Raw genomic sequence first — 15,061 nt, 5'->3', positions numbered from 1 at the left:
AACGAGCTGATGGTTATGAGCCACCAGTTCAAGAATCTGTTTAAAATTCAGCCTTTTAATAATTACAAATAAAAATTATTATTTGTGAAAAAAATAGAATAAAGAATGAATGTATCATGAATAAAGTAATGAAAATCAATCAATTATTTCACTGTTAGCTAACATTCAACCAAGAAAAACACAGTATGTATCAAATAGCACCTGCACTGTGACCTTATTTCTTTGGATAAATAAGTTTTGTGTGTCAGTACTAGCAATTATGGTGACATTGGATATCTTATGAATTGAATATACAAAAGAAAATTTATTTTTAAAAATTAAACCATAAACAAAAAGTTTATATTCTTGGCCTAGGCTAGAAAAATATCACTTATTATCTATACAGACACTTATCAACAAAGACTAGACACTTAAAGTTACTCTGAACTGGTTAATAAAATGTTTTATATGGAAAATGTTTTATAAAAAGGAAGTAGCAATAAATCCATATTAATAACTTGATTAAAACAAGTGAAAGAGAAAGAAAAAGAAAACACTAAGCTAAGTATAAATTTAGCATTAACTGTACATTTCTGTGCTATCTTTGTAGGAAACACACTCTGGCAGAGATATGAAGTATATGACACAGAACTTAAGGGAAAGCCACTGTCTTCTTCACTGTCATTATCTTCTTTTATTTGTCTTTCTTCTTTCTAATTTCAGTTGTCTTAGGTCAACTTACAAATTTCTCACCATGGAACAGTTTCATGACACTGTCCTGAATTTGTTTTGTCTTTACTCCGTAAACAATGGGGTTCACAGTTGGGGGTAGAAGTAGATATAGATTAGCCACAATAATATGAAGGGAAGGGGGTATGGTGTGTCCCCCAAAACACATGTAAGTGAAGAAAGTGAAGAAAGTGAAGAAAGTGAAGAATGCAGGAACATAAGTGATAATAATGGCCGATATGTGAGCAGTGCAGGTGCTGAAGGCCTTTTGACGAGCATCTGCTGATGAGAGGCTGACCACAGCTTGGAGGATCATAGTATAAGACACAAAGATACAGCAGATATCAAACACTCCAATCAGGAGAGCAACCAGGATAACTTTACCACAGACATGTGATTGCGGTATGTATGGGAGATAATATTGCTTTGGCCGAAGGGCAACCGTTTGACTAAGAATGGGAAAGGAATCATCAGGATCACACCCCTGAGGAATGTGGCAAGCCCAGCTTTGGCAATAACGGGATTCCTGAGTATAGTAGCGTAGCGCAATGGGTAGCAAATGGCCACATAGTGGTCCAAAGCCATGAGCATGAGGACACCAGACTCCACCCCTGTGAACCCATGGACAAAGAACATCTGAACTAAGCAGGCATTGAAGTTCATTTTCTTTTTTTTTTTTTTTCCCCCCCCCCCCCGCCCCCCAGGTGCCTGTCAGGGCCTGGGTTTCAGCTGTCCATACCACAGCAGTGGGAAATGAGCTTAAAGCCCCTGATGGCTCTGGGCGCTGACTCTCACCAGTGGCTATGGATGTGAAGTTCATTTTCTTGAGATTGAACCAGAAGATGCTGAGTACATTGGGCAGTGTGGTGGTACAAGTGAAGAGATCAATGAGGGAGAGCATGGCCAAAAAGAAGCACATTGGACGATGTAAGGATTCCTCAGAGCAAATGAGGTACACAAGACCAAGGTTGCCCATGAGAGAGACAAAATACATTCACAGAGAGGAAGAGAAATCCATATTTGTACTCTTTCCAGACCAGAAATTCCATTAAGAATAAAATATTCTGGAGCCAAATGTGAAATGTTAAACATCAGCATAGTTAAATCAACAGAAGATCTCTTTCTCTTTCCAGAAGTCTGTAACACAAAGAGAAAGATTTAAGATACAAAAAGTTTGATTCAGAAACTCCTTGTGACTCCAAACTTATTTTTTTTAATTTTATTTTATTATTTTGTATGCGTGTACTGTCAAGTCAGATCTAACTGGTACAGGAGGAAATTGCCCCTCCTTCCCCAGCAGAGCATCTGATGGATTTGACCATGTACTTCTGGGATTGCAGTGCAGCTTCTTGCCTCTAAGCCACCAGAGCCCCCTTCAAACTTAAATTTATAATAAAATTACATTCATACTAGCAGAAACAATTTAAAACAATAATGATGAAATACACTATTTATAGAATAATGTATACTTTAGGAAACATTGAAATGTTTTTAAATAACCTATGTTTAACTTTTACTTCTCAATCATAAAGTTATTTTCTGCCAACAAAAAGAAGAAACTGATACAAAGACTGCATAATGTCAAAAATCACATACTCAGAAATAATGTTCATAGATCACAAACCCATGTGGTGTCTTTAGCTATCCAACTTGATTGGGAAAGCACATATTCTATGACAGAAATTTCTGAGTGCATGTGAAAGATAGTCTGAGATTGGTTTATTTTAATAATATTTTGTAGAAATATGCAATGAAAAGACTATCAGTACTTTTGCCAAATGAAACCACATTTACATTTAGGTTCCTTCCCTACTATTTGTGTGATCTGGTGATACTTACTTTGCTCTTAAAGCTTCAATTGTTTATCTATAATACAAGACTAATAATACCTACCTTAAAGATTTCTAAAATATAATTAGAAGTATATTTTACATCTGGATGTACTCTGGTATACTGGATATAATAATATCTAGAAATGTAGATGCATATAAAACTACAAGGATACACACACACACACACACACACACACACACATATTTTTGTGTACTATAGAGTCAGAACCAACCCATAGATGACCCCATAGCAGCTTTTCAAAAGCAGTTAATCACATGGAAGGAGATTGTCATCCTTTCCCCATGGAGCAGCTGGTGCTCTCGAACTGCAGGCCTTGGGGATTGCAGCACAGCTTCTTGCTACTAGGCCACCACAGCTCCAAACATATAACATATATGGTATCTCACACTCATTGCTGTTGAGCTGGAACCGACTCATAGCTGACCCTCTAGCAAATTTTCAGAGGTTGTGAATTGCACAGGAGGAGATTGCCTATCTTTCTCCCACAGAGTCACTGGATTTAAACCAACAGAGAGGCTTTGCCTTCAGGTTAGCAGCACAACTTGCTGAGGAATAATCCACCAAAGCTTCTCTCTGTATATGATATCATATATGTTACTGCTGTTACATGCCATTGAGTCAGAACCAATTCATAACTGACATCCACACTTATTCTATCTCTCTGTTCACTTTTTTCTGTGGTTCAGAAAAAGTGGATAAAAGAATCTAGGATTGTGATGAAATTAAATAATGACTAAAGTGGGATTTTTACATGACCATCTTTCAATGAAACAGATATAACAACACACTGCAACTAAAACAATACCCAGCATTTCACATCAAGACATGCTATGTCATCTCTTCTCCCCCAACATCAATTCCAGCTCTTCTTCCCTCCTTGACAACAGGAGATTCCATTACCTGATTCAGACGTCTAAAGCTTCATTATTTCATGGAAAGGACAGAGATTAATGGTATTCCTGTTGCTTCTTCTGTTGTTTCTTCATCCCACACTGGGCAGCCATTTGACACAAAGAGTGTGCGGCACCCATAGTTGCCTCTGGCTATCCAAAACAGAAAAGAAATCCCTTTGGGTTATATCTTGACTTCAATCTCCAGAAAAATTAAGATGACTCAGACACTGTATAAGAGCTAGGAAAGCTTATTCTTGCTTTCTTTCCCTTCCATTTAATTTCCATATTATGTTTATCTAGTGATGGCCTTGTTGGGGTGGTGCACCATCATGTCAGAATCAATTCATAATGGAACCGTCAATGGGTTTCCAGAGGCAGTAAACCTCATAGGAGGAGATTGTCCATATTTCTCCCAAGGAACAGCTGATGGATTCAGATCACAATCTTTTGGCTTGGAAGCACAATTCCTTACCACTGAGCCACAGTGACTTATGAGAGGATTTTTTAAAAAGAGAATCCTGAGAACAGAACAACCACGTAAAATCTTATCACCCATTGAAACAATCCTTACCAGAATTCCCTTGAGAGAAAAGTCAGGAAAGAGCTCAATAAAGAAGAGTGAGGTCTTTATTCTCTAGAATTGTTTTATCTTCATTTTTTTCCCAGAAATATCAGATTCAGTTCTTTAATGGCATGAAATTCTATCATTAAGCAGAATAGCTTAATTGTATAACACTAAACGAAGACAAAATTCCGTTTTCCATCTACAATGTGCAAAACAATGTACATTTTAGTGCTGAGCAGAATCCCTCTATGCCTCAACTCCAGAACTTTTAGATTTACCATGAACATAAATAATCAGCTTTCTTATAAATGCAAATATTTAACTTACTTAGATGACTAGGAGAAAACCACCAGAAGTTCTTTTACATCTCATATATTTTTGGCATGATTCTAGGAGAGGTTATGCCTCAGAAAGGGCCATCATGCTCGGAAAGGTGGAAGGTCAATGAAAGGGAGGAAGACTCTCAGTGAGATTGATACAGTGACTGCAGCAATGAGCACAAGTGTGTCAGAGATGATGAGGATGGCACAGTATCAAACAGGGCTCAGAGTTGTCATTCATAGGGTTGCTACGAGTTGTACGCAGGGCATCTAACAATAACAGCTAAAAATAGTGCTATTTCATTGTGTTTAGTTACCAGATACTAGTTAAATTAATTTGTGAACATATTAATATTTTCAAAAAAAACCTTATTAATATTCTCATGAGTCTTTCAATTCATTGTTGTCATAACCACTTTTAAGACAGTGTGTTCAATGGTTTATCCAGAAATAAGTGATGCTTGTGATTCATAACACAAAACACTGGTGAAGCACATGCTTCTCTCCCTAAAGTAAATTTCTAGTTATCTATTAGTAGGGAAGTTTACTGATTCTCCCTTCATACCATTTCCCTTTCTCATAATAATGGCAACTTCAACACCTTGGCACCAGCAGTTAGGAAATAAAAAAATGAATTGCACTGGGAAAATCTTCTGTCAGGAAGCTCTCCAGAGGACTAAAGAGCAACCATTCAGTCTAGAGACTAGAGCACATCTGATCCAGGCCATGTTCTTTGCAATTTCTTGCTACATATCAGAAAGCTGCAAATAAATAAGGATGACAGAAGAATTATTGATGCCTTTAAGCTGTAGTGCTGGAGAAAAGTACTGAACATACCATGGACTGTCAAAAGAACAATCAAGTCTGTCTTGGAGAGGGTGAAGTCAAGCTGCTCCGTGGAGCTTGGATTGTGAAGCTCTGTCTCACATACTTTGGGCATGTCACCGAGAGGGACCATTCCTTGGAGAAGGGCATCATGCTTGTAAGGATGGAGGGACAGCACTCCTGCGGAAGACCCAGGATGAGATGGATTGACACAGTAACTGAGATAATGGTAGTAGGTGTGTTGGAGACAGTGAAACTAGCTCAGGATAGGGCAGGGTTAGGAGTTGTTTTATATAGGGTTGCTATGAATCTCAATTTGATGGCATACATAATAACAAAAACAGGGCCTTCTAGAAGAATTATTTGTATACTTATCTTACCTCTTTTCTGACTTGTAAACTTTTAGAGTGTTTAAATGTATAGATAAAATAAATCTTCCCCCTATCTTTACCTAATGAATGAAAGCATTACCTAATTAAGTAAGTGGGGCAAACAAATAAACCAGCATATTCAAAATTGGAGCTGGATCAACTAACCACAGATCTTGTGAGAAAGATGGACTTTATTCATTTTTCCATGTATTCAGACTTTTTATTACCTATTTCTCTTTCTCTGGTCACACATCTTATCCTTGAAAAGAAATGAATAAAAAGGAAACTGAGAGTTCTTAATATTATGAAGAATATTGTGAATGTGTCTATTGTGAACTTGTTTTTACCTAAACAAGAACACATATATGTTACAAGTCATATCTCTATAGAATACCATCCTGGTTCCTGTAATGACACAAGCAGACAGAGACAATTTTAGACTTTGCCATACAAAAGATGTTGGGAAGACAGATAGCATCCTTACCCACAAAGGGATTCCAGACACAAAAGAATGTGCAGAGTGGTCATTCCAGTGCTGGGACACAGAGTGCATGTGATGCCAGGGGCACCTTATTTTCACCTTATAGACCTTGAGTCAGAAGTACTTAGCTCACTTGATTTCCCAAGGAAAAAGGCATAATCTCTGAAATCCTCAGGGGTCCTAAATTCTCTTAAGTCTTATCAAGACTGTGGCATTCCCAGAGGTCATAGGGCTCTAAGGGAAAATAGGATGTTAGGTTTTATATGTTTTTGGGGATAAGTTGCCTTTATAATGTTTGAACCTCAAAGAAGATTATCCAGAAAAGAAGTCCCATGCCAGATAGCTATTTCAACCAGAAGTTGGAAATTTGTTCTAAAACAATTGAAAATAAAGCCAAGATTTAGATATGTGCAGAATTTAAAATAAATTTTTAGTCGTTTATTATACTGACTTACGAAACAGTAAATGGTCATTGATTCAAGTGTCATGTTCTCTATGCACTCAGCAATACTTGAAATTACGATTTTGTTGGGGTTTTTTATTGCAGTGATTTTTTGAAAAATCAGGATCATAATTCACAGACAATTCCATAGTGCTTTGTCCCCTTTAAAAACATATCATGAATATTCCATAATATTCCATCAATAATAAGATGACTTCCAAAGTTAGCATAATATTCTACTACATGGTAAAATCATTCTTTTACACAGTTGGTCCTTTAATTTAGGATATTAAGGGTTTTTTTACAATACGTCATTTAAATTTCTTTATATTACTCTGATTTATTTACAAAGTTTGAATACATTATTTTTCAGAAAGTTCCTTCCCATTTCCTTTGCCCCACCCACCAAATATGCCATTTTTATGATATCATAATAAATATTACAATAAATATTAATATAGTCATGTTAATTCCATAGGGAAATCTATAGATATGGAAGTGTTGCATCAAAATGAAACAATTTTTAAATTATTTATATTGCCAGAATTTCCCCTGGAACAGTTGCACAAAAACATTTCTATCTGTATTTTGAACAACGGTAATTATATGTGTGGTTCTTTTCAGGGAGACTTGCTAGGAGTAACTAGTCTCTGTCAATCCTGGAATTGTTTCTCTTGCATTGTTTTCACATTATTTTTAAATCCCCTGAAGTAGTTTTTAACAAATTACCAGTTGTTGTTGAATGGGTTTTGACTCATGATCACATGTACAACAGAACAAAATGTTACCTAGCCTTACATTGCCCTCAGAGTCCTTGGAGTTTTTAAATCCATTGCTGCACTACTGTGTATTTTGAGTGCTTTCCAAATCAGGTCACTCATCTTCCAGTGCCATCTTGGACAATATTTTGTTGTAATCCACAGGTTCTTCACGGATTAATTTTTAGATCCCTAGACCTTTCTTCCTAGTCTGGAAACTACTAAAATCGACTCATCATGAGTGACCCTAATGTTATTGTTGTTGTTGTCTTTGAGTACGACTGATAGCAACCCTATGAACAAAAGGCCTAAAGCCTTTCTGTAACTATTGACATTTATCAAAGTTCATGGAATTTCTGGAGGCATGTTGTTTAGGAAGTGGATACCATTTCTGTTTCCATATAGTTATTAAAATATCGATGACATAGTTTCCAGCATCATAACAACATGCAAACCACTACACTACAACAAACTGACAGACAGGTGGCAGTGGTTCTAATATATAAAGCCATTTTTCTCCCTATTTTGAGCCTTCTTTGATCAGGTTAATGCACTTTTGCAGTAGCTCCAGGACTGTGGGTATCTTTATTACCTTTCCTGAAACCAATATTACTAACTCCTATATCTCCAGCTAAATCTATTACCTCATTTTTCCTGAGTATATCCTCAAATAACTTATGTAGAAAAGTTATTATGTAATTTAAATTTCTTTAATTTTAATATATCTTCACTATTTTTACTATTATTAATACTATAATGTATATAAACGTCCAGTCTGAAAATATAAAAAACACTGCGACTTTATATTCCAGCATCAATATTTTGCAGATGTTGGTAGATATCCTTTTGTATCACTTTACATGTAGCTTGAGTTTGTGTGTGTGTGTGTGTGTGTGTGTGTGTGTGCATTTCATGCTTAATTTTGTCTTTGTCTTCAAAAGTTTTCAGAGGTTCATCAGCACGAGCCCTGGTGGCATAGTATTTGATGCATTGTGCTACTAACTGAAAGGATGGTGATTTTAATTTAGCAGCTGCTCTCCAGGAGAAAGATGGGCAGTCTCCTCTTATAAATATTTATAGCTCACATATTTTTTTAAAAAAATACAGGATTTTTTTTTTTTTAAAAAAAGACAATTCTGATAGATATGTGACCTCCTGGAATTATCCTTTATTTTGGAATATAATGTTAACCAAAAATTAAAGATGTAGCTAACATTGAAGTAGAGAGTAGTCAGTAAAGGAAATCATTAACACTGTTTTGAAGAAACAGCAGACAGGTAACAATTGGGTTAAATCAAGCATGTTTGTTGTTGTTGCTAAGCGCCCTCGAGTTGTAGATGACTCGTAGTGACCCTGTGAATGAAAGACCTGAGCATTTGTGTAACTTTCCTCTATCTCCACGTTCATAGAGTCTCCGGAGGCAAGGATAGACTGGAGTAAAAGGAGCAAGCACTGTAAGAAAACTAACACACACATTGTCTCTCAAAAGAAATTAGTAGAAGGATAGTTCAAAGATACAAGAGGGTTTTTTTTATTATACAGTTGTCATGTTAATATGTTGTTAAAATATTTTATACAAATACATATTATTTATGTTAAATTTAGTATACTTCTCAAAAAATCTAAAATACATTTTGTAAACTTGGGAACAGATGATATAGGTGAGAGAGAAGAGTCTTGTTTCACAAGTTAGAGAGGTCAAAGTGTGTTTCAGATATATTATTTAAAGTAAGTACTTTATTGAATAGAATATGAATGTAGAAAACAGACTCAATCTTAACAGCTTTACTACAGCTTCATTGGATATATCACGTCATCTAATGATAAATCATAGAAAAAAAACTTAGAAGAACTCTTTACACTCTGTCCAATCATTATTGTTATCTAACTCTCAAAGGCAAACATTCATGTGATTTTTTTAAACATCATACGTTAGTTTTGCCTATTTTGAACTTTATAAAGATGAAAGTATACAGCATGCCTATTTGTTCAGCATCATATTTTAATATATTACAATTATTTTATGCAGTCTGCTAGTGATGGATGTTTGGGCTATTTCTACATTCTAAATATTTTGCTAGTAACAAATTTTACAAGTCTTTTTTTGTGAACATGTGTATGTTTTGCTAATGTGTAGATGATTAACAAAACATACAAAAAGTAGATCAGAACTTTATAAACTAGGATGAGCTCAGAATGGATTTGTCAAGAGATTGCAGAGATCAATTAGCACACAAATAGATGAAAAATAGTTCATGGATTTTGTTGTTGTTGTTGTAGCATCAAGTTGGCTACCACTTATAGCGGCCCAATAAGCAACATATATAACTTTTACTCTATCCCTCACCGTCCTCTTAGTCTCTGTCATCTTCAAGCTCATCGTAGTCACTGTACCAACCCCATCTTGGGCAGGGTCTTCTCTCTCCCTGACCATCTCCTTTTCCCAGCATCATATATTTTCCAAGGACTTCCTTTTCCTTTTTTCAACATGCCCTTCAAGGGGTATCCTGGTTGTACTTCCCTCAAAACAGTTTTGTTTCTTTGCTTCAATATGTTAACATATGTTGTTATAGAAATTAAAAAGAGAGTTCAATTCCAGTTCTAGTGAGCCAGCCAACACATCAGAATTATCATTCAAGACAGTTATGTTGTGGTGAACTGTAGAGTCAGAAGCCACCCAAGGTTGACCCTCCAGTGGGTTTTCAGAGGATGTTAATCACACAGCAGGAGACTGCCCATTCTTCTTCCATGAAGAAGCTAGTGGTCTTGAGCCATGTGTCTTTGGAATTGATTGCAGCACAGCTTCTTGTCACTAGGCCACCAGAGCTCAAAGACCGAGATATCCCTAATTATTAAATGCAATGTACTTTGAAGTCTCCTAGAGATAAAGAGATTTTGAATTGAGAATTTTAGAAAAAAACAAAACTTTACTTGCATTGATGAACATGATGGTACCCTTTCAAAACAGGCTGAATTATCTATGTCAAATTAAAATATTTTATGCAGCTTAATAACTAGCATCCTTTGGTTGCTTTCCTATTGACTTGGTGATCTTAACCTGACTGATGAAACATCAATTTCTCAGTCACGTATTTAAATGTTATGAGAAGAAATATCCTTTCCCTTCAACAGGAACCTAATGACACATTCTCGAATCTGCTTTGTTTTTACTTCATATACAATAGGGTTCATTGTGGGAGGCATGAGTAGATAGAGGTTTGCCATGATAATGTGGATATGGGGTGGAATGGTGTGTCCTCCAAAGCGATGTGTAAAGAAGGTGAAGAAAGCTGGAACATAGGTGATAACGATGGCACAGATATGGGCAGTGCAGGTGCTGAAGGCCTTCTGTCGAGCGTCTGGTGATGACAGACTCACAACTGCTCGAAGAATCATGGTGTAGGAAATTGTGATGCACAAGATATCAAAACCTCCAATTAGAAGAGCAACCATCAAACCATAGATAGCATTGACCTTGACATTGCCACAAGATATCTTGGCCACAGACATGTGGTCACAGTAGGTGTGGGGTATGACGTTGCCTCTGCAGTATGGTAGGCGCTTTGTGAGAAAAGTGAAAGGTATAACAAGCATGACACCTCTAAGAAAAGTAAGGAGCCCAGCCTTAGCAATGACTGAATTAGTAAGGATAGTGGCATAACGCAAGGGGTAACAGATGGCCACATAGCGGTCCAGGGCCATCAACATTAGTACCCCTGACTCCATCCCAGTGAAGGTGTGAACAAAGAACATCTGGGACAGGCAAGCATTAAAATTAATTTCCTTGAGGTTGAACCACAATATGCAGAGAGTATTTGGAAGTGTACTGGTGCACATGAGCACATCTGTGAAGGACAGAAGGGCTAGAAAGATATACATAGGCCTGTGTAAGACTTCCTCAGAGTAGATGAGGTACATAAGACCAAAGTTCCCTGTAAGGGCAATGCTGTACATGATACACAGGGGGAAAGAGATCCACAAATGCACTTCTTCCAGCCCGGGGATACCATTTAGAACGAATGAAGTGGGGGTTAGTTTACTATTGTTTAAAAATGACATAGTGACTGTTGGAAGTTCACGGTAGAAAAGTTACAAAAACATCTCTGTAAGCAGAAGAAAAAAGCTTCAAAGTAACTGAGAAGCAGGATTATATCCACAATGCAGAATTTAATTTTTCTTCTGGATTAATAACCATGCTTTCTAATAATGACTACATGGCAGCGACTATTTGTATCCATGCCTCAGCCATTAGATTTTCATGGTTAATTTCCAAAATCTAGTGGATGTGTGTGGGTAGGACTTTTTATCAGTCATTTCCATGACTCAGCTGAATAACTGGATGACCAAGAGTGAATGTTCATAGTCTTCTAGGTGCTCGTCACCTTAGTCAAAGGTGTTAAAATCCTAAAATGTTAAAAATCTTCCTTGTGCCCTTTCCACAGTCTTACTTTGTTGACTTACTGACTGATGACAATTTCAATTTGGTTTTAACTTAAACTTCCAGCTTCCAGCATGTAGTAAATCACTTAAATACAGAAAATTAAGAATTTGCTCCTTTGTGTCAATAGCTGTCATTAAGTAAAATCACAGAATGGTCCTAAATGTGAAAAAAAAAAAGCACCTATTTTGCCAACATTATCAAAAGGCCATCTCTCGGTGGTCTTGAACCATAGCCTGAACTTCAGCACTAGAAGCCAGGAGGAAGCATTTTATCAGGAGTCCAGGTGGCATAATGCTCATGTGTTCTGCTGCTAGTTGAGGACTCAGTGGTTTGAGACCATCAGCAGCTCCACTGGAGAGGGCTGTGGCGCTTTGCTTCGATAGAGATTGCAGCCTGGTGGACCTTTGTGGAGCAGTATTTCTCTGTTACCTAGTATCACTATGAGTTGAAATCAACATAACAGGACCTAACAACAACAACAAACATTTTATTACAGAATAAGAACTAAATCATAGTTTAACCAAAGTAAAGAATATATTATGCTATCATGCTCTATTAAGGCTCATCTAGAGGGTATCAAAGTGACAAGAACCTTAAAGGGCAGTAAGTTTAAGTTAGTGGTGAGAAATAACCCAGAAAAGGAAAGTGAGAATGGTTGTACATCTCAAAAATGTAATTGATGTCACTAAATTGTACAAATAGAAATTGTGGAATTAATGTATGTTTTGTTGTGCATGTAGTCGCCATTTATTTTTTCTGTGAATAAGTAACAATAAAAATAAATAATGAACAACATAGAGAAAAAGCCATCTATTAGTCCCTTTGATCTTTAAATAAATATTACAAAATATAGATGGTGAAGAATCACTGAAAATTCAATAACTCATGACATGTTACTACCTTTCTAAAGTTGTTGTTGTTTTTGTTGGTTGCCTTCGAGTCGAGCACTACTCATAGCAACCCGATGAACAAAGGGCCTGAAGTCCCTCTACAGGTATCGGCATTTATCAGAGTTCATAGAGTTTCTGGAGGCATGTTATTTAGGAAGTGGATGATGCCACTCTAGAGAGGCAAATAAATAGTCCAATAAGAACTAAGGTAGTTTACAGTTCATTTAGAATATGGCCTATAACGCTAACAAATTTCATAACTTCACAGAGCTATACTATTGGATTTTTCTCAGTTTGTATGACAGCCAAAGGTAATTTATTATTCCTAGAATAAAACTTAAAAATGGATTTTCAATATCGATTTTTTTTATAATTAAAAACCCATTGTGGGAGAACAAACCAGGATAAAATACTAGCTAGCACAGGAACAGAGATAAGGACAAAGTAGTGATCAAAGAATTGAAGCAAATACGATGCATAAATCTGAAGAAGGAGCCTATACTGGTTTGGAAAACTAGAAATAGCACATTAAGGGGTTAGACATCTATAAAAGGTCCCAGTGGGAGAGAGAGAAATAGGCTATTTAAATGCAAAATATCAAAGTTGAAATCGGTAGTCCTTACTGGATAAAGAAGAAATGAGAACTGTCTATCACTTCAGAAGTGTCCCAGTTGGGAATTTAAGGTTGAGTGTAATTGGTTATGCTTTCTTTACACATATCATTGGCAAAATTTTATCTCTTTATACATTTATTTATTTTAAGGAAGAGAACTGAGTAAATGAGCTCTAGGGTCTCATGAACTGAAAATTACTTCAATTATAACTATGATGCAAAGCGTAGATAATAGTAGGAATAGTATATTACAGAAAATTATGGAAAAGGTGTCATCACTCTCTTCTTTTTCCCAATCACAAGAGAAATTTCTTTTTCTCTAAAAGTGATTATATATCTTAAGAGCACCATCAAGTACTGAAGTAGTTGAAATATGAACTTTTACCCAAAGAAAAAGTTGATAAAAGAAGTCAATATATAAAAACAGCATTATGGTAAGACATTGCATATTTTTAAAAGTTTCAAAGAATAACCCTATCTAACAACTCTATTGTTTATTATCCACCTGTGCCAGCTAACAAAACTACATATAATCCCTCTAATAGAAATAACCACACTAATTTCAGAAATATGCTCACATTGAAAGCTACTGGGATGTCTTCAGAAACTACAAAGGTTTACAAATTAAGTCATATTCACATCTGTGGGATGCTCTTGGTCCGGCCAGAGATATAGATGATCTGTTATACTGAGACCGGCGGGGGAAGGTAGAAAAAAGGACATTTCCATTTTATGTATGTAGCCACTTCTGTGAACAAATATATATATTCAGAAGTGGAGTTTGGAAAGCTTAATTGTTCTCTTGAGTGATCTCAGGGGGGGGAAAAGTATTTCCCAAGTGTATTTAAAAAAAAAAGCATGAGTAAAGAGAGATTTGGGAATCAGTGACTACCATAAGCTAAGCTATTATAGTTTAAGATCTCTTTCTAGGAATGACAAAATCTAGTCTGCCATCCTAGTCTAAAATTTCTGAGGACCTAAACTTCTATAGGTAAAACAAAGTATGTTTAGGCATAAAATAATTTTGGAATTTCATTATTAATTATTTTGGTGCACACTCTTGATTTTTACTTTTTTTTTTTTTTTTTTTTAGCCAGCACAATGTCATATGCAATATGAGAATTGAAAAATATATTCTTTGGGAGAAAAATCACATTATGAAATATGTAAACAATTGAATCTTATATGTGATCCTATATTCAGCCAACTTGATAAATTTGCTTTCAGATTTTAACATTTTTATCTATAGGTTATTTTGAATTATCTAACCATTACATGACAATAGCATATTAGATCACTGCAGATTAAACCAATCTGGTTACTACTTAGAATCTGCTGCCGTTCATTGGGTTAATTATTCTCATTTATGTCTAGCAATTCTACCATCTGGCCCATGATTTTCCAGTCACACTCATTTAATTCACTGATAACAATTATATGGTACATTTTCTCACCATAACACACCTCCTGCAAATGGAAACCATGACAAAACTCTTTAAGACAGCCCATACAATGTTTTAGTGATAGAATTGTCTTTTGATCTTTCATAGTAGGAGATGAGTGATAAAGATGTATGTAATAAACCTAAAAGAAACTTAAAGAAAAATCTGGAAAATGTAGTTATTAGAGAAGAGCTGTCAACTACATCCCCTGAAACCCTTCCAGCTGAAGAAATCAGAACATGAAGGTTATCTATGAAATTGAGTGTGCTCAGAATACTAAAATGGAACTAAACAAAGATAAGGAGAAAAGTATAGAAAACAAATGGTGCCTCTTCAGAGCAAGAACTTCCGTAAATGTGCAGCCTAGTGTTTGATAATCACATGCAAGCAAGATTCTGCTGAAGATTATCCAAAAACGACTGGAAAACCGCATCAACAGAGAACTGCTAGAAGTTGAG

At 35.9% G+C, this 15,061-nt stretch overlaps 1 protein-coding gene and 1 pseudogene across 1 annotated transcript; both read right to left on the bottom strand.

The window, feature by feature from the left end:
- Nucleotides 1-712: 712 nt before the first annotated feature.
- On the bottom strand, nucleotides 713-1,806 carry LOC102868081 (annotated as a pseudogene).
- An 8,504-nt stretch (nucleotides 1,807-10,310) lies between these two features.
- LOC102844444 (olfactory receptor 52N1-like) lies at nucleotides 10,311-11,276 on the bottom strand. The gene has a single exon (XM_006885483.1). It carries the CDS (start codon nucleotides 11,274-11,276, stop codon nucleotides 10,311-10,313), a length of 966 nt encoding a protein of 321 aa, XP_006885545.1.
- Between the last annotated feature and the right edge of the window lie 3,785 nt (nucleotides 11,277-15,061).

Source organism: Elephantulus edwardii, unplaced genomic scaffold (assembly GCF_000299155.1).
Source record: "Elephantulus edwardii isolate Elephantulus edwardi_28Jun2011 unplaced genomic scaffold, EleEdw1.0 scaffold00044, whole genome shotgun sequence".
Classification (NCBI taxonomy): Eukaryota; Metazoa; Chordata; class Mammalia; order Macroscelidea; family Macroscelididae; genus Elephantulus; species Elephantulus edwardii.
The sequence above is the reverse complement of the archived record's forward strand: the minus strand, read 5'-3'. Positions and strand labels throughout refer to the sequence as shown.